We start from the raw sequence: 17,896 nt of genomic DNA, 5'->3' as shown, positions 1-17,896 counted from the left end.
CCACGAGCACCAGCTGCCGTCAACCAACATCAAAGTTCCGTGTTGTGACGCTCCGAGTTCGGGACGCTTTTTATTTCGCTCCGCTGAAGTCTGAGGAGAGAGGAAGGTAAGGAGCCTTTATTAGTGTTCAGGCCTTAACCGGATGACTGAACACCTGTGCAGCACTTAGAGAGCGGCAAAGTAAAAACTCGTACCTGTCTGATGGACGCCCCTTAAAAGTTTGGTCTTAATTGATGATTTGTGATTTACTTCGGTGTTTGTATAGTACTTTCTGATTCAGCTGATGGGGTATACACTGTTTTTTTGTGAGATAGGAGACTTGTGCAGAGAAGATAGGTGGACACATGTACCAGCACAATTCATGTTTATTTTCTGCTGGTGACAGTCATACAGCCTGTTATTATGTTATTGGCCTACATGTATCTCCTTGTGGGCAAATCCTCATCTTGTCAGATCTTGTCACACACTGTTGACTCATGTCCATGTTTCTAAGGGTGTCAACTAAAAATATGCACGACAAGACTTCCCTTACTTATTGAATGTCGTACAGTCAGTCGTATTGGCTCTGGTTTTAGGATTCATCCGCTAGAAGCCCCAGCCTGTCTAAATATCTGGAACCAGACACTGTGGTTGATCAATTCCTCACAGAGGGGAGTGTTTACGCACTGCTGGTATTTGCAATCCAAGGAATGGCGGCAAAACCAGTTATTTCGACCCACCCACGACACAAAAGACTACCTCCTCGTTTCTGCAGCCTCTCTTGAGGTTAAGGCTTTGTCCTGGTGTTGTTCTCCTCCCTGTCATCTCTGTGACGCCCGTCATTGATTTCTCTTTGCTCAGTCAGCTGCTCGGCATGGCCTCGTCTGACGATACAGTAGGGTCTCTGACTCCCGTGGATTTTATCCAGTTGCAGCATTACATGGAATGTAAGTGTCATCTTCTCACTTAACTTTATTTCAAAAGTTATTCATATAACAGGCATGATAATGCTGCGCATAAAACATAAAGAGACCAGCTGAACAGGTAGTTTTCTCAGTCCTTGCTGTGGGGAGGGGGCAAGCAACACAATCTGTCTTTTAGAAAATCAATAGTTCAAAAGTTCAAAGTTCAAAAGTTCAAAGTTTGCTTTATTGTCAATTCCACAATGTACTGAGCATACAGGGGAGTTGAAAAGACGTTTCTCTCTAGTCCAACATAAACATATAAAGTGAATACAGTGCAATAGATTAAAAAACATTAAAAAAACATTTAGACAATAAATATATATAATAAGAGAAAAAAACAAAAAAAAAGCTATCAATCTGTATTTAGCAGCAGTTGGACATGGGGAGTCTTAAAAGAGAGGAGGGAGAGATTCCAGAGAGCTTCAGCTTCCTAACAGCCTGGTGGACGAAGCTGTTTGAGAGTCTGGTGGTGCGAGCACGGAGGCTCCGGTATCTTCTCCCAGAGGGCAGGAGGCTGAAGAGACTGTGTGAGGAGTGGCTGGAGTCGCGCACAATCATGGTGACTTTGCGGGTGAGGCGAGTGTCATATATGTCCTGCAGGGAGGGGAGTGAGGCACCACTGATCCTTCCAGCTGTGTTCACTATGCGCTGCAGGGCTTTCCTGTTGTAGTCAGTGCAGCTTCCGCCCCACACAGTGATGCAGTTTGTCAGGATGCTCTCAATGGTGCCTCTGTAAAAGGTGCACATGATGGGTGGTGGTGTTCTTGCCTTCTTCAGTTTGCGGAGAAAGTAGAGGCGCCTCTGGGCTTTCTTTGCCAGTGATGTTGTGTTGGCTGTCCACGAGAGGTCCTCACTGATGTCCACCCCCAGGAATTTGGTGCTGCTCACTCTCTCTATGTCAGCACCATTGATGGTCAGTGGTAGGTGTTGAGTGTGGCCTCTCCGGAAGTCAACAATAATCTCCTTGGTCTTGCTGTTATTCAGAAGGAGGTTGTTGTCTCTGCACCACGTGGTCAGAAGGCTGACCTCCTTCCTATAGTGGGTCTCATCGTCGTTGGTGATGAGACCAACCAGAGTTGTGTCGTCTGCAAACTTGACCATGTGATTGGTGCTGTAGGTTGTAGTGCAGTCGTGTGTCAGCAAGGTGAAGAGCAGTGGACTGAGCACACAGCCCTGAGGGACCCCTGTGCTCAGTGTGACGCTGCTCGAGGTGTTGTTGCCGACACGTACTGCTTGTGGCCTCTCGCTGAGGAAGTCCAGCAGCCAGTTACACAGCGAGGTGTTGAGCCCCAGCTGGTCAAGTTTGAAGATGAGTTTTTGTGGGATTATGGTGTTGAATGCTGAACTAAAGTCTATGAACAGCATTCTCACATATGAGTCTTTTGAGTCCAGATGGGTGAGGGCTGGGTGGAGAGCAGAGCAGATTGCATCCTCCGTGGACCGCTTGGCACGGTATGCAAACTGGAAAGGGTCCAGGGTGGGGGGGAAGAATGGATTTGATGTGTGACATGACTAGCCGTTCAAAGCACTTCATGATTATGGGGGTCAGTGCCACCGGACGGTAGTCATTATAGCAGGACGGAGTGGGTTTCTTTGGCACAGGTATGATGATGGTGGCCTTGAAGCATGATGGAACAACATCTTGTCTCAGAGAAGTATTAAAGACATCCGTGAAGACATCCTTAAGCTCCTCTGCGCAGTCCTTCAACACGCGACCAGGGATGTTGTCTGGACCTGTTGCCTTGCAGGTGTTGATAGTGGAGAGTGTCCTCTTCACGCTGGCAGCAGACAGGCACAGAGCCTGGTCGTGGGGAGGGGGCGGAGTCTTGTGTGGACGTGTGCTGTTTTGTGTTTCAAACCGTGCAAAGAAGCTGTTGAGGTTGTTTAGCAGAGAGATGTTGCTGCCGCAGATCTGTGGCACGGGTTTGTAGTCCGTAAGGGTCTGAATGCCCTGCCACAGGCTCAGTGCATCTCTGCTGTCTTCAAAGTGACTGGTTATCTTCTTCGAGTATTCCTGTTTTGCTTTCCTGATGCCGTGGGACAGGTCGGCTCTCGCTCTTCTCAGGCCAGTTTCATCCCCGGCTCTGAAGGCGTTGTTTCTGGCCCTCAGCAGCCGTTGCATTTCCCCTGTCAGCCATGGCTTCTGGTTAGCCCGAGTGATGATGTTTTTCATATGAGTCACATCATCAATGCACTGACTAATGTAAGAAGTAACAGTGTCTGTGTACTCCTCAATGTCTGTGTGATTGTTGTATGTGGCTGCCTGCTTAAACATTCCCCAGTCTGTTGTGTCAAAGCAGTCTTGGAGAGCAGAGGAGGCCCCATCTGGCCACACCCGTACCTGCTTCAGAACCGGTCTGGTGACTTTCACTCTTGGTCTGTATGCTGGCATTAGCAGGACGGTGATGTGGTCAGAGAGTCCTATGTGGGGTAGGGGTGAGGCCTTGTACGCTCCTTTGCGAGTAGTGTAGACCAGATCCAAAATGTTTTCCCCTCTTGTTGGGAAATCAACATGCTGATGTAGTTTGGGAAGGACAGTCTTAAGGTTAGCATGGTTGAAATCTCCAGCGAGGATGGTGGAGCCATCTGGGTGAGCCGTCTGTTGTTCAGTGATGGCCTGATACAGTTCACAAAGGGCCGCACTTCTGTCACTGTTGTTGTGGGTGGGAGGGATGTAAACAACGACGAGCAGAATCGCCGTAAATTCCCTCGGCAGATAGAAAGGACGGCACCTTATGATCATAAACTCCGAACTGTATATAATGTAATTGAAATGAATTCCAGCTAGACAAATACACCTTCACATTAATGCATCAATAACAATGGTCAAATCATTCTCTGTAATACATACCAACCATACGTACATTATATTTAGCTATTTCTGTCATTTTACCAAGATTTTTAATTCAAGTATTTTGTGCAATACATTTACTAAAATACTTTACTTGCCAAAAGTAAAGTGTTGTTGTGTACTGTGGACTGTGTCGTCTGTATGAGTTTTTGGGTGGCAAAAGAGTTTCCCCACGTTAATAACGTTTTCTAATCTATAAACTTTAGGTACTTTACTTGAGTCTTTTATTTTTGTGCCACTTTCTATTTCTACTCCACTACAGTTCAGAAGGAAATATACATTTATTTCACAGCTTTCGTTACTAGTTAATTTGCAAATTAAGATTTCTATATAAAACATATTAAGAGCTTGTAAATTATGATGTTATCGTTAAAAAGCAAAGTAACCCACAAAATATACAAGTACAGCAGGTGTGCTATTGGCTGGCGACTATTTTTACAGTGTGGTGTTAGTACTTTTACTTCAGTAAAAAGATCTGAATACTTTATCCAACACGGATGATTTGGAAGTTGTGAGAAACAGAATGGTTTGTTCTGTGATGAGCAAAGGTAGAAACAAATACAAGACGAGAAAAAGAGCAAGACAAGCTCACATACTATAATCAATCAGAATGCTCTTGTAATCATGTATGTGCCGGAGAGTAAAGGGGAGGGAAATGCTGGAACCTCTGTGCACTCCTCTGTTACTCCTGTGTGCAGAATACAAAATATACAAAACTGAGAGAGTAGATAAAAGGGCATTCTGACAGATTTGGGTGTGCAGACTTCTCTTTTACCTGATTGATCACGAACATACTTTAATGAGGTTCCAGCTACTTTCAAACTTGAGAATCTGACCTTTGGGAGCAGCACTAATCACAAACAACTCCAAACTGTAAGTGCATGCTTATGCGCCGCACTTCAAGCTAATATAATTAGATGGACCTGTTGACAGGAAGCAAAATGGCTAAAAATATTCAGCTGTACACTTTGAACAAAATGAAATGAAAGGGTATAGGCTTTTAGTGTTGTTGGGGGGGGGGGGGGCTCTTTGGATAATGGCTGAAAGGATAATAAACCCGCTCCTCTCAAACTGCACAGCCAAGATTTAATGTAGGATACACGCAGTACGTCCACGTCCACAATTAGTGACGAGCTCTCGTTTGTTTCCTGTTTTAGCTCTCAGGAGCCTTGTGATTAGTGGGTGGGATCAAAGGCAAATAGACAAAGAGCTCAATTAGGTACTAAGATTCTCTGCCCTCAGTTTAACTGTCGGAGTTTCTCTTTTCGTTGGTCGTGTTCGAAACAGATTCATATTAGAAAAATGTGTCAATAATTTCATTATTTTTTTCACGTCCTCTTTGATTTTGTACTTCCTGATGTTCTCTTTGCAGACAGCAGTCGGAGGGTGAACGATGTGATTCAGGAGTTTTCAGGTGGTCGGCTGGCCCAGCGCGGCTTTGGAGGGGTGAGTCATGCAACAGATCAATAATACATGTGCTAGGTCTTATTATTATTTTACAGGGTAGTCATTTCCCATTTCTTCGAATACATTTTGTCTAAAGTTTCAGAAAATAATTATTTAATTTGGTAGTAATTGTAGAAAAAAAATTGAATTTCTTCAAAAACGTCTTCTTCAATTAAAACCAAGTTTATATATATTTGTTTATTAATTTATTTTTGGGAATTTGTTTCTTCATTTAATTAAAACATACACTTTTGCACATCATTTTTTCTTGTAGATTGTTAGGGAATTATCTTGAAATTACAGTTGACCTCGAGTCTCCTGACAATAAGTTTCATTTCTTCCCACAGTGCGTGGATGCGGAGGGTTTCTGTCTCTTTCTCAAGACCTACCTAGAAGTGGATGACTTCCCTGCAGACTTCTGCCAACGTCTTTTTCAATATTTTCAACATGTGGAGCATGATGCGTCCAGCAAGAGCCGTCTGCCCAAAGGAGGTAAATCTATTTGGAAGACTGATCTCTTTTTACACAACAAGGAAAACCATGCTCGGAGTGTCGTTGGGAATACCCCACATGCCATCCCGAAAATAATCAAAGCATATACTACAAAGAGTGTTTCCTGTTGGACACTTTGTTCAACGCCCACCTGTTTGTTTGGGTTTATCTTATCTTGTGCGTACCTGTGCGTCAGAGGAATGAAGCCGTAGGCGTGGAGTCGCTTTGGAGATTAGTGCACCTGTTCAGATAACCAACCTTCGATAGAATACTTGCTTTTATTGTTTTATTGCCGCAGTTCTACATTTTCATCCAGAAGTGAAAAGAACATGCTGTTTTAAATCTCAGTAATGTAACGAAGGTTTCCAGTTTCGTCAAAAGGTTGATTCTGTATTTCTTTCTTCAGGCGAGGTCTTTCTCCGTGATGTGTCCTGTTACTTCACAGTGCTGGAGGAAGGACAGCCACGCGAGAAGCTCGAATGTTGGTTTCATCCTCCTTTTGAACATTTCGTGACATTTTTATGAACTGCATTTAATGTACATTTGACCACTAATGAATGATTAAGATTGACGAATTGGATGATCTGGAAGGTCTGAGAAAGTGAAAAAAAACAACGGTTGGATTACTGACTGACATTGTTTTGTTTCTAGTTACCTTCAAACTTTACGATAAAGACTGCAACAAAGTCCTGGACAGCTCTGTAAGTTACTCAAAATCACTGACAAATTTCGCTGACTTCCCTGTGTTTACAATGTGTGCCTGAATTAACAAGATATTTGGGGTGCTTTTTTATTCACTGGCAACAGTTTACACATTTATTGTTCACAATTAGTTCTGTAAAATGTAAAAACGTCTCACGTCTAATTTACTGTTTTATTTTTATGGTCTTGGACCCCTTAACAAACACTGAAAAGTCAAATTATTCTGGGATTTCAAGAAGTAAGTTTCTCTCCATATGTCATTTATAATGTTAAGAGATTAATATGCAGAACAGGAAATGCTGCTGACTGTAGTATTAATTAGCCTTTATTTACAGTTTTCAAAAGTGTATGTGGGTGCCGCTCCATGTTGCCAGCTGTTGCACCAACAATACATCCAGCTAATGTATTTCTTGCTGGTGCAACAGCTGGCAACATGGAGCGGCACCCACATACACTTTTGAAAACTGTAAATAAAGGCTAATTAATACTACAGTCTTGCTCCTCCACTGCATATTTGAAAAGCCTTATTTAAGATATTTTAGATCTTAACAGTCTGATAATCATAAACCGTCCATTTTCAAAATAAAAGGGGGAAAAACAAAAACAGTTCTGAAGCCAACCGTATATCATCAATAAACAAACAAGTAATGATTAAATAATAAGACCCAACTGCAGTTAGACTACATTTAACTTGCAGTATTGTTAGTGGCTGGTTTTGTTTGTAATTTGTCGGAGGTCACAGTATTTTGCACAAGATGACCCTGTTGTCTCTCCATCAGGAGGTGGATTGTATCATCACCCAGATGATGCGAGCTGCTGATTACCTCGGCTGGGACGTGACTGAACTAAGACCAGTATGAGTCTCATTTTGATCCATTTTTCCTTTTTAAGCTTCTACGTTTTTTTTATTCTGTCATTGAGTCATTTATGACTTTTCACAAGAAGTCTGCATGAGGGGTGTGATAACATAACATTTTAAGTACGGTAGGAGAGTTTAAGTTTGTTTTCAGATAGAGAGCTTACGCTGAGCAGAGCTTGAGCAACCCACTGCCCCTAAATGCTTAGACTGGGTTAAATGCAGTGGTCAACTTGAATGGTATGTGTGTATCAGATGGATAAATTAAAGTTTAAGTTAATAACGGCAGCTGACAGACAGAAAAGGAAGTTTACTTTGCAAGAGTTAGATGATTAATAACCAGCAGTTGTTTTTGTAATTGGACAGGTGCTCAAAGACATGATGACAGCGATCGATGCGGATGACAGTGGGACTGTCACTCTGGAGGAATGGGTGAAGGGAGGCATGAACAACGTGCCTTTACTTGTTCTGCTTGGACTGAAGGTGACGGAACAATCATTTGACTCCACATGCAGCACCTAAACATCCCCCGTTTTGTTAATTGTAACTTTCTCCAGTGTGATCAACTGCGGTTCCACTTTTCTTTAGTTTAGTCTTCTCACCCACAGATGACGGCGAGAGATGGACAGCATATTTGGAGGATGAAGCACTTTAACAAGCCGACATACTGCAGCGTGTGTCAGAGCATGCTGCTCGGCCTCGGGAAGCAGGGACTCTGCTGCACCTGTAAGAGCTCACGGCTGCCATCAGGGGGCAACCATGCACCTCGTACACAATACAAATGAAGCAGAGGAGTTCACTTATAACATTCATTATTTGTCCATTATTAGATATATTCTGCTATAGAATCAGATGTTTTCGTTGAGAACACTTTATCTTGAACTCAGTCACCCCTGTAACATTTGTTCTTCCTCAGTTTGCAAGTACACCGTCCACAGTCATTGTGCCAACAAGAATCCTGAACCCTGTGCCCGTACCTTTGTCAGCTCTAAAAAGGAAATTGGTGTAAGAACACACACGACAACTCCGCCGCATTTTCATTTCCTTACATTATATTTTCAAACTTACATTTACTGTAGCTAAATTAAAGGATTAGTCCATTGATATTCTATGTCAACAAATCCCATGACAACCAACCAAAAGCAACATTGCATTAGGCCGTCTCTCAATACTTTTACCAACGTCCCTACTGTGGCAGCCATTACCGAGCCAATTGACCCTTCACTAAGTCCCAACCCTTAAATGCAGACTGGCCAATCATAGCGTAGCGTTAGCCAGCTCTGACCAGGGTCCGACAACTAACCGGCTCTGCTCCATAGACTTTTTCCCCAAAAATGAGATAATATTTATTCAGGGGGTGCAGTTAGTGACATTGTGGACTCCATGGTAACTTTAGCTCTGACAGTTTGATGGAGTAGCAGCGAGGGGCAGAGCTTAGCAAAGGGTCAATTTGTTCCTTTTTGTTCACAAACTAACAAACTAAAAAGACAACGATTCATTTTTAAAAGAGGCAAAAAAAGAAATGTCTTAAAAAGGAGGGCCGCAGTAGTTTTTGCAAATGTCCCGAAAAAGGAGAAAATAGTGCATTCATTGTGCGATTGACTTAAAATAAACTGCTGATGTAAATGGTAATGAAGGTCCATGTCAACCAGTGCAACAGTGTGTCTTATCGGTGTGTTTTTGAGCAACAGTGGAGCTCTCAATCTTCAGACATGAAATCAGGCTGTGGATAAATGGACATGTTAGTGATCAATTCATGTTGGATTTGGTCATTTCATAAGATTAGCTGACAATTAGAAAATTATAGAATATGTTATATCTTATCATTTTTGTCACGTTTAAACCAAATCTGTGGAAATATCTAGTAAATGAACCCTGAGTTATTTCGTTTTTAAAACGGAACGCTCATATCTGTCAAGTGTTTATATCCACGTCAATGCTCTTTTTACGGACCAAAAACCAAACACATTAACGACAGGGAACGTCACAGGGCATTAGTCTGTAATAAGTGCAGCCCATCTGTTTTTTAAGAGCAGATTACAGCCGGCACAGTCTGCTCTGCACATCTCCTTAATGTCCTGATTTTGCAGAAATGTAGACAATGATGTGGTCACTGTCATCTATATAGTGTAGTGTCACAACTCACAACCTGTAAAGGATCACAAAGGAACTGACCAAGTTTCGTCAGCTGCTTCCAGAGGTGGCAGTGTGTGCGATAGGGATATTTGATCTGTTGATGTGTGTCTCCTTGTCAGTGGTTATCCAAAATGTCATGAATCTGACGCTGTCTCCGCAGCTGCTCTGTTGAGGGTGTGGTCTGTGCTGAGTCTATTAAATTGAACTATAATATCATTTTTGCTGATGTCATTCGGGGCTGGTTTGTGGTTTGGCACTAGTGAACATGAATCTTAATCTTGGAGCGGAAGTTGTACAACACCATAAGACTTGACATTATAGAGTGGAAGAACAAGTGGACATTTTTCTGGGTAATTAGAAATGGACAAAGTAGTCGTAGTGAATTAAACCTTTTTCCCTTCTTCTCCTCTGTGTCTCAGGTAGCAGCTCACGACTGGATCAGAGCGGACTGTAAGTCCACCAAGTGTCAGGTCTGTCACAAGAAGGTCAAGACTTTAGCGGGGAGGCGTTGTGTGTGGTGCCAGGAAATGGTGAGGTGCGTGTTTGGACATGAATTAGATGAATTAGAGAAGAACTCTTTGCTCTGTATGTTAACTGAGACTTGCCTTCTTTTAAGCGTCACAATGAGTGTATTTTCTCTGGCTTATCGTCCTGTGATTGTGGGCCACTGAGAGATCATATACTTCCTCCGTGGGCCATACATGGTGTGTCAAAGGTATAATGAGCAGCACCATTAATTTGGCTTGAGCAGATTTAGATTTGTAGGACAATTGTAAGTTAATTATCCTTTTTTCTTTTGTTGTCCTGCAGGAAGAAGACAGCAGCTTGTTAAACGTCACCCCTGATGGCCACATCCTGCAGGTCTGCTGTCATCAAATCGTCCTACACACTTTCATTCCCTTTCCAACTGTACACCCATGTGTTTTCTCTGCGAGGTCTCTTTCAAGTGGTCTGCTCAAACTACTATCTGCATATCACTGCTTTTGGGAGAATCTCAATTTTTTTGTGATTGGTCATGTTATTTTTGGAAGATTTTCATGTTAAAAAGGACTGCGCCAGTGTCTTTGTAGTCTGTTTGTATCAGTTCAGTGTGTTTGATGAAGTCCTGGTCAAATACGCCTGTTACGTCACCTTCAGCTGTATTTACAGTATTTACATTTAAAGTACCAGATACTCACCTCCTGTCACAAGCTTGAATCATATTAGTTTCAATATATTCCAATGGGAGCAATAGTAAAAAGTAACAAAGCTTACAGAGAAACCTCCTGCAGCATAATCCCCTTCTTAAAATACATGACCAAATACACTGCTTCTGTTTGCAGTTCGGCTCAGTTAGTTTTGTGTCCTTATGAATGTTCATTAAAGCACATTTTTCAACATTTACTGTCAACATCTTTTAAGTGGAATTTTGCTCAAATCTAAAATGTATCTCTCATGGCAATTACAATATATCATCATGATGTTTAAATATTTAGGAAACTCAAACTTTTTTTGGCACAAGACACACAGAGAAGTCATGGTGTGTTCATGTATAAACCAAGCCTATTTCCTTAAAAAAAACTAAATCTTCTTTATTTGACAAAGCAAAAGTTTGAATTATTCTGCCTCTTACTTATTATATAAAATATGTGCAGTCGCCTGACTCACAGCATGTGTCCATATATCCTTACATATCTCGTTTGTGTTCTTAATCTGTAATCTGTAATTAATCTGTATTCTTCTTCAGATTGTTCCGATTCCAGACACCCACCCTCTGCTGGTGTTTGTGAACCCAAAAAGTGGAGGAAAGCAGGGTGAACGGTAAGCAGCCTAAAGTCTCGATATGTTTGCGTAACTTTCTTTTACTGTAAAAGTAATCCTTCCATTTTCATGTCATTTTCAGAATATGGCTTCTCTCACTTCCTGGTTGTTTTTATTTGTGTGTGCTTCTCTGTTTTCCACAGAGTGCTCAGGAAGTTTCAGTACCTGCTGAACCCACGTCAAGTGTACAACCTTTCCAGTGGAGGTCCTGCTCCAGGGTACAGTTCACTTTCACCACTGTAACTTTACACGCTTGAGTTTGTTTACATTAATGATGCCTTTGTTTCTTCAGACTACAATTCTTCCGCAATCTGCGCAAGTTCAGGATCTTGGCGTGTGGAGGAGACGGCACCGTCGGGTGGATCCTGGATGCTATAGGTACTGTGGGTAATTTGGGGGTTTCAAAGAGGTAATTAAGATAAACATCTCTGAGGTTGAATAACGTGCCTGTGATTTCAGACAAAGACAACCTGCAGGTGCATCCTCCAATAGCTATCCTGCCTCTGGGCACGGGGAACGACCTGGCTCGCTGTCTGCGCTGGGGAGGAGGTAAAACCATCTGCACATTAATTCTCCTCACTGAGGTATTGGCACTGACGTTGGCGCCCTGCATTTACTGTATCTGCTTCCTTTGTTATCCCACAAAAGGCTACGATGGGTCAGACTTGAGAGAGATCCTGAAGGTGGTCGAAGCTAGCGTGTTGGTTCCCATGGACCGCTGGAGCATCCAGGTGATAACAGACGACCCCCAAGAGGCTGGAGACCCTGTGCCCTACGAGATCATTAACAACTACTTCTCTGTTGGAGTGGTGAGTCATTGCCTCAGCAGGAAGGAATGGGAACATGATACATTGAAACGTGAATACATTACCTTTTGACTTTGACAGGATGCCTCTATCGCTCATCGTTTCCACTCCATGAGAGAGAAACACCCCCGGAGGTTCAACAGCAGGTGAGGATTCACACTCGACTGTCTGAACCAAGAGTCTTTTCTAATAAAAAGTGCAACAGAGCTTTTTTGTCACATAATAAAGGGGAAGCTGTTGTTCTCTTTTGTTTTGAAGAATGAAGAACAAACTTTGGTATCTTGAGTTTGCCACGTCTGAGACCATCTCTGCGTCTTGCAGGAGGCTGAAGGATTGTCTCACAATTGAGGTTAGAATATCTAACACAGTCATGTAGCTGTTGCGCCAAGTTATTGTTTGTAATTCACATAATTATCTCCAACATAATAATCATGCAATCGATTCTAATGTGTGTGCGTGAGTGTGCACCTTTGGGTCTGTACATGGCTAATCTCATATTCTGTTGCAGCAAACTGCATAATATTTTGCGTGCCCAGTTATGTCTGCATGCTCAAGGGCCTCTTCTGGTTGCGGTGTCTCTCACTTTCTCAGAACTCCTTTTACTGTCTCTTTGTCTCTTTGTTTATTTTCTAAAGAGGGGTTAGCCAATCGTGGGTTGTGCTCATTCAATCACACAATACAGCAGTGGTGGTTCCAGACACACCTGGGGGAGACCTGCACTCTGAGTGCACCTGTTTTGTCATGTTCAAGTTTTTTTCAGTTGCGTAACCAACATGTTCTTTTGCCTCCACCAGTGCTGTGGAAGGTCTCTGGACCTGAGCAGCATGTCTCTCGAGGGCATAGCTGTCCTCAACATACCCAGCATGCACGGAGGCTCCAACCTCTGGGGAGAGTCCAAGAAGCCTGATATCCGACCAGTGGTGGAGCCCAGTGACGTTATCACTGACCCTGAACTTCTTAAAACAATCTCTCAAGGTTTGTACTCTCCGAAATCACCAAATCTATGATGTCAAAATATTGTCAGTAAGTCTTTTTGCGTGCTAGTGCCATCAACCTGGTTGTTTGTAAAACTTATTTAATCTTTTACAAACTATTTGAACTTGATTTGTGAGTGTTTCGTCACTCTGCAGATATGACTGACAAACGCTTGGAGGTGGTGGGGCTGGAAGGAGTCATAGAGATGGGACAGATCTACACTGGACTGAAGAGCGCCGGGCGCAGACTAGCTCAGACTTCCCAAATTACCATCAGGTTGTGTACTTTTACCTAAAGGTGGATGACAATAACAAAAAATACCTGACCTATTTATGTGGCCATTGACGTGCATTGCAGTATAAATAGCACAGTATAATTAGATCTCTCCTCCCTGTGTGCAGGACAATCAAAGCCCTGCCCATGCAAATCGATGGGGAGCCCTGGATGCAGCCTCCATGTACTGTAAGTGACATAAACCAGTTCAGTGTGAAGAGACGTCTCATATGAGATTCATTAAAATCAGTGATTACAGCATTGTAGTGTACAACAAAGTTAAATGTATTCTTAGATTTGTTTTGTGCAGATAAGAGCAACAATATTTCAGTTAGCAACACATAGTAAATATTCACCCTGATTATGTTTATCTGTGTGAGCTGCTTAAAGCAGGTTAGAGAGGGCTAAATCTACGATGGCTCAGGGCTATCACGCAGCATGTGTTTGAGGGCTCTCCTTTTGGACATTATATTGCAGTTATTTCGAAGACGATTTTATCCAAAGTGACTCAGTTATCGCACCAAAACATTATGAGCAATTTGGAGGCTATGCCTTGCTTATTTGAACAGGGGAAGCTTGAGGATCGATCCATTAACTGTGATTCAGAGCAAACCACCAACTGAGTCTCAGTCCCCCAGTTACCCACAATTCATAGTGTCAAATCTTCAAAACGAAGCCAGGGGAAATCAGGTTTTCATGCAAATAGCAGCAAGGACGTCTATTTCTAATAGTTACTCTATCCTCATTGATAAATGTTGGGCAGGCAAAATGTTAAAAGCTTTCGGTACAATGCAAAACAATTCAACAGCACCACAAACTTTAGCCTCAAAAACGATCGTACAGTTGAATCAACGCCTCTCTAAATCAGTTTCAACATGAACTGGCTGGTGCTTTGTGTACCTTATAAACTGGCCACTGAGTCTTTGGAGCCCTTGCACCCTGTTATACTCACTGATCATGCATGTGACGTCATTTAGAGTCAGGTGGATTCAGTGCTCAGGGAGAATATTAGAATATTGGAGAGCTGAAATAACACAGAAAGTGATGTGTCTTCAAAGAAGAAGTACGCATTTAGTTTATTTCATGAAAATGGGAATCATTGATTTCATTTAAGTGGAGATGTTTTTGGATATCTTGTAAATTACACTGAGCTGATCAGATATGGATCAAATTTAAAAGAATTTATACACAAATAATTAAATTGTTGACCACTGAAGTTGTTTTATATTTATTATAGATCCACATAACTCACAATAACCAAGCCAACATGATGATGGCTGCACCAACAAAGTCACCCGGCCTCTTTCACCACAAGTAGAGCAACGCTTCCACTACACGCTCCAGTCTGCTAAGTGGCACCGCACGACACCGATATTACTCTAATGATGCAGGATGAAAGAGAGACGTCCATCTCTGAGTGTGTTTCTTTTATTCAGTATTAGTGTGTATGTCTTTATGCACTTAATCCCTGATATAATTTCAAAGTTCAGACATCTACACTGTTGCTATTGTGTGCCAACTTAAATGTAATGCATTCATTGTTTGTCATTTAAATAGCAGAGCGTGTTGTGTATCTGCAGTGTGTGGATAAGGAATATATTTGCTTATGTTGTGATTGTGTTGTGGTTAATCACATTTACAGTAGTTTCATCTGTACTTCCTAAGGCAGCTGGTGATAAACTGGCTTTCTTCAGCCTTCAGGAGTTCACAGCGGCTCACGTTGTTCAACGACACCATTCTACCTGTCTGTTCCCGTGTCTTTCTGTCAGTGTCTTTCTGACAGAAAGACACTGTCTGTTCCCGTGTCTTTCTGTCAGTGTCGCTGTTCATCCACCTGAAAGAGAAATGTATAATGTCATTATTTCAGTGTAAAGAAATGATGTGAGAAACACTTCACTGAATGGAGTTTTATAGAGATTTTCTCTACAGTTTTAGTCCTGAAAGTGCTGGGCAAAGGGGGTTTGATTGAGCTTTTAGTAGAAGTTTAGTATAAAAAAACAGCATTCCACTGTATTGAATACATCAATGTTTCCTATATGTTGTTGTTCTGTAGCTTTGCATACAATTTTATCTTTGGATCATCTTTCTAACGAGACGCTTCCATTGCTTAGGCTTTTTTAATTTAGTCACACAATACACAGACGCCTTCAGAAATGTAATAAAATAAGATATAGTCCACCGAATAATATATTTTGTGACTGGAAAAAAATGTTGATGAGATTTTGTTTCAGTGATGTACATTATGTGTCTGTCAGGCATCAGTTATCTTGTGTTCAGTCCATGCATGCAGTAGTATTCCCGGTACATGTATGTAACATGCCTGCAAGTTCATTTATCAACTTGTCTTAATGTCACATTGTGTAGCTGTCATTTGCATGCGTGTCTTGACAATGTTGCATTTGTTGCACTGTATGTCGCAGCTGAATATGAAGCTCTCACTGTAATGAGACAGACTTCTACCATAAGGTGCGACAGAATATGAGGATACAAAATAACACATTTTCATCGAAATGCTAAACTCTTTTAATGGACAAATGGTAGAATACCTGAATGTTTACATGGTCATAAGAACCATATAAATCAGTTCTTAATAACATGCTGCTTCAACTGCTTTCAAAGTAGAAAGAACCAACATTTGCCTGTAAAAACATCTTTAATGCAGCTAAACTGTAATCCCATGCGTATCTGCCATAAAGAATGTGTATGGGTGCTTATATTTTCAAAAGTATTGACTTGTGCATTTGTTTAAAGTATTAGGCTATATGTTTATGCAATAGTAATGTGCATGCAGCCCACTTATTGAAATTCTAAATTTGAGTTTCTTAAATCTCCCTAAATCCAAAGCATGGCAGCCTACAGTGAGGCAGGCTTTGCCTCAATGTGGGAGGGAAAGCAGGAGGCCTAATCTGGAAGTGGTGAGGAGAAGTGGCAACAGAAAGTGTGTGCACGTGTGTGTGCGTGTGTGTGTGCGTGCGTGACACACACTTAAACTCTTGTGAGAAGGCATCAGACATTACACACAAGGAGTCTCTGATGATGGAGGAAAGAGAGGAGTTGGTAGAAATGAAAGATTAAACAAATATATTTCCATCCTGCAGGTGAAAATCAAAATGCAAATCTTAAAAAGTAGGTGAGAGAAATTTTATATTTAGATGTGAAATCTCCTTTGACTTTTTTTGAGTGGGAAAGGAGTATCCAGTGCTGGCAAAGCAACATCATTTCATTTCATCGTTAAGTTTACTTCAACAAAAGGAACAAGACATGTCTGTCAAAATGTGCCAGTGCTAACTTATGGTAACGTACTGTATACAAACCAATTCTAAACATAAATTGACTTATTTCAAGACCATACAAGAAACAAGTAAGAATTCAGATTGTTGTATCCAGACTGGTCGAACTTCAGGTGCATAAATGGACTACTTCACAGAATTCGACTTTAATTAAAACAAGCAATATATTTTGTCTTTGTATTCATATATGTGTGCATACTACATGCCAGCATGTGTGTTCTTGCATGACTGAGTGAAAGTGCCATAAAGAATCATTTCAGTCAAGTCTGTCATTTTATATTCATACTGCACAAAACACAGCATCATGTGCAATCCCCTTAAATTGACTCCATTTCCGCAGGTCTGTTTAGCTCCTGTTAACTGCTTCTCATGCTGAACAATCCCTCTCACTTTCTTCATAACTAACAGACACTAGATCACTCCCAAAGATCCCCCGAGAGAGTTTAAGTGTTTGTGTGTTCGTTTTTTTGGGTTGTTGTTGGGTATTAATAAGGGGTATTAGGTGATGCTTGGATTGATTTTGACAAATGGACACCTGCAGCTGTGGCATCCATGGTGCAAATTTGTTGTCACATCTTTTGAATTTAACGTGTAATTGACATATTTTGTGGGTCAGAATTTAGATGTCAAAGTGCTCACAGGATTAGTGTGTCCAATGCAGTCCGTCTGGATTAGAGGCCTCCTGTATGGAGGGGATTTCCTCTTGTGATAATTGTCTGTTGTGAAATTTACATATTTGAAGTGTTCATTCGTAATAATTTTAAAAGTGAAACTTTTGCTGAATGATTTCAGCTTAACTGTATTCATTGGTTATTGCTTGAACTGTATAATGTGTAATCATCTCTAATTTGAAGAAATACATGAAAATACATGTAAATTTTAAACAACATTATTGCATAAAAGTTGACAAACAAAACAAACAGAATCAAACACAAAGCACTACGAATCATTAAGTAAAATATACAAGATAAAAAATAAAAAAACATAATTTAGTAACCGTTTTAAAAAAAAGCTTTCAATCATATTACATGGTAGAAATGTGTACTCCTGGTACCTTTTCCCCAAGTTTGCTTGAAAGATGCCAGAGAATAGGGAGTTTCTAGCCATTCTGTGACAACAGAAATCCTATTTTATGAAAAGAAAACAGGTGTTTCCTGGTCAGCCATGTGATAACACACCTCCCTGTTGTAAACGTGTATAGCATCTGTATTTCCAGTCATATACCGTCTGCACCTCCAAACTACGGCTATTTTTAGCCTTTCATCCAGTAATAGCCCCACGTGAGCGCCGCTGTCGTTGTCGGTTTATATTTAGAGCGCACGCTC

The 17,896-nt window shown here is 41.4% G+C and overlaps 1 protein-coding gene across 1 annotated transcript; it reads left to right on the top strand.

Annotated features, from left to right (window-relative positions):
- Nucleotides 1-853: 853 nt before the first annotated feature.
- On the top strand, nucleotides 854-16,726 carry dgkab (diacylglycerol kinase, alpha b; the record flags this gene model as incomplete). The annotated part of the gene is made up of 23 exons (XM_079266172.1): nucleotides 854-926; nucleotides 5,168-5,241; nucleotides 5,589-5,733; nucleotides 6,140-6,214; nucleotides 6,385-6,434; nucleotides 7,215-7,289; nucleotides 7,658-7,774; nucleotides 7,900-8,017; nucleotides 8,208-8,296; nucleotides 9,847-9,957; nucleotides 10,044-10,142; nucleotides 10,238-10,288; nucleotides 11,154-11,227; nucleotides 11,371-11,445; nucleotides 11,520-11,605; nucleotides 11,687-11,776; nucleotides 11,876-12,036; nucleotides 12,115-12,179; nucleotides 12,292-12,382; nucleotides 12,828-13,008; nucleotides 13,164-13,284; nucleotides 13,410-13,470; nucleotides 14,519-16,726. The coding sequence occupies 23 exons, from the start codon at nucleotides 854-856 to the stop codon at nucleotides 14,597-14,599; spliced, it is 2,163 nt and encodes a 720-aa protein (XP_079122298.1). The 3' UTR covers nucleotides 14,600-16,726.
- Nucleotides 16,727-17,896: the final 1,170 nt, after the last annotated feature.

This window comes from Melanostigma gelatinosum, assembly GCF_949748355.1.
Source record: "Melanostigma gelatinosum genome assembly, chromosome: 3".
Lineage (NCBI taxonomy): Eukaryota > Metazoa > Chordata > Actinopteri > Perciformes > Zoarcidae > Melanostigma > Melanostigma gelatinosum.
This window is presented reverse-complemented; position numbering and strand designations above follow the sequence as displayed.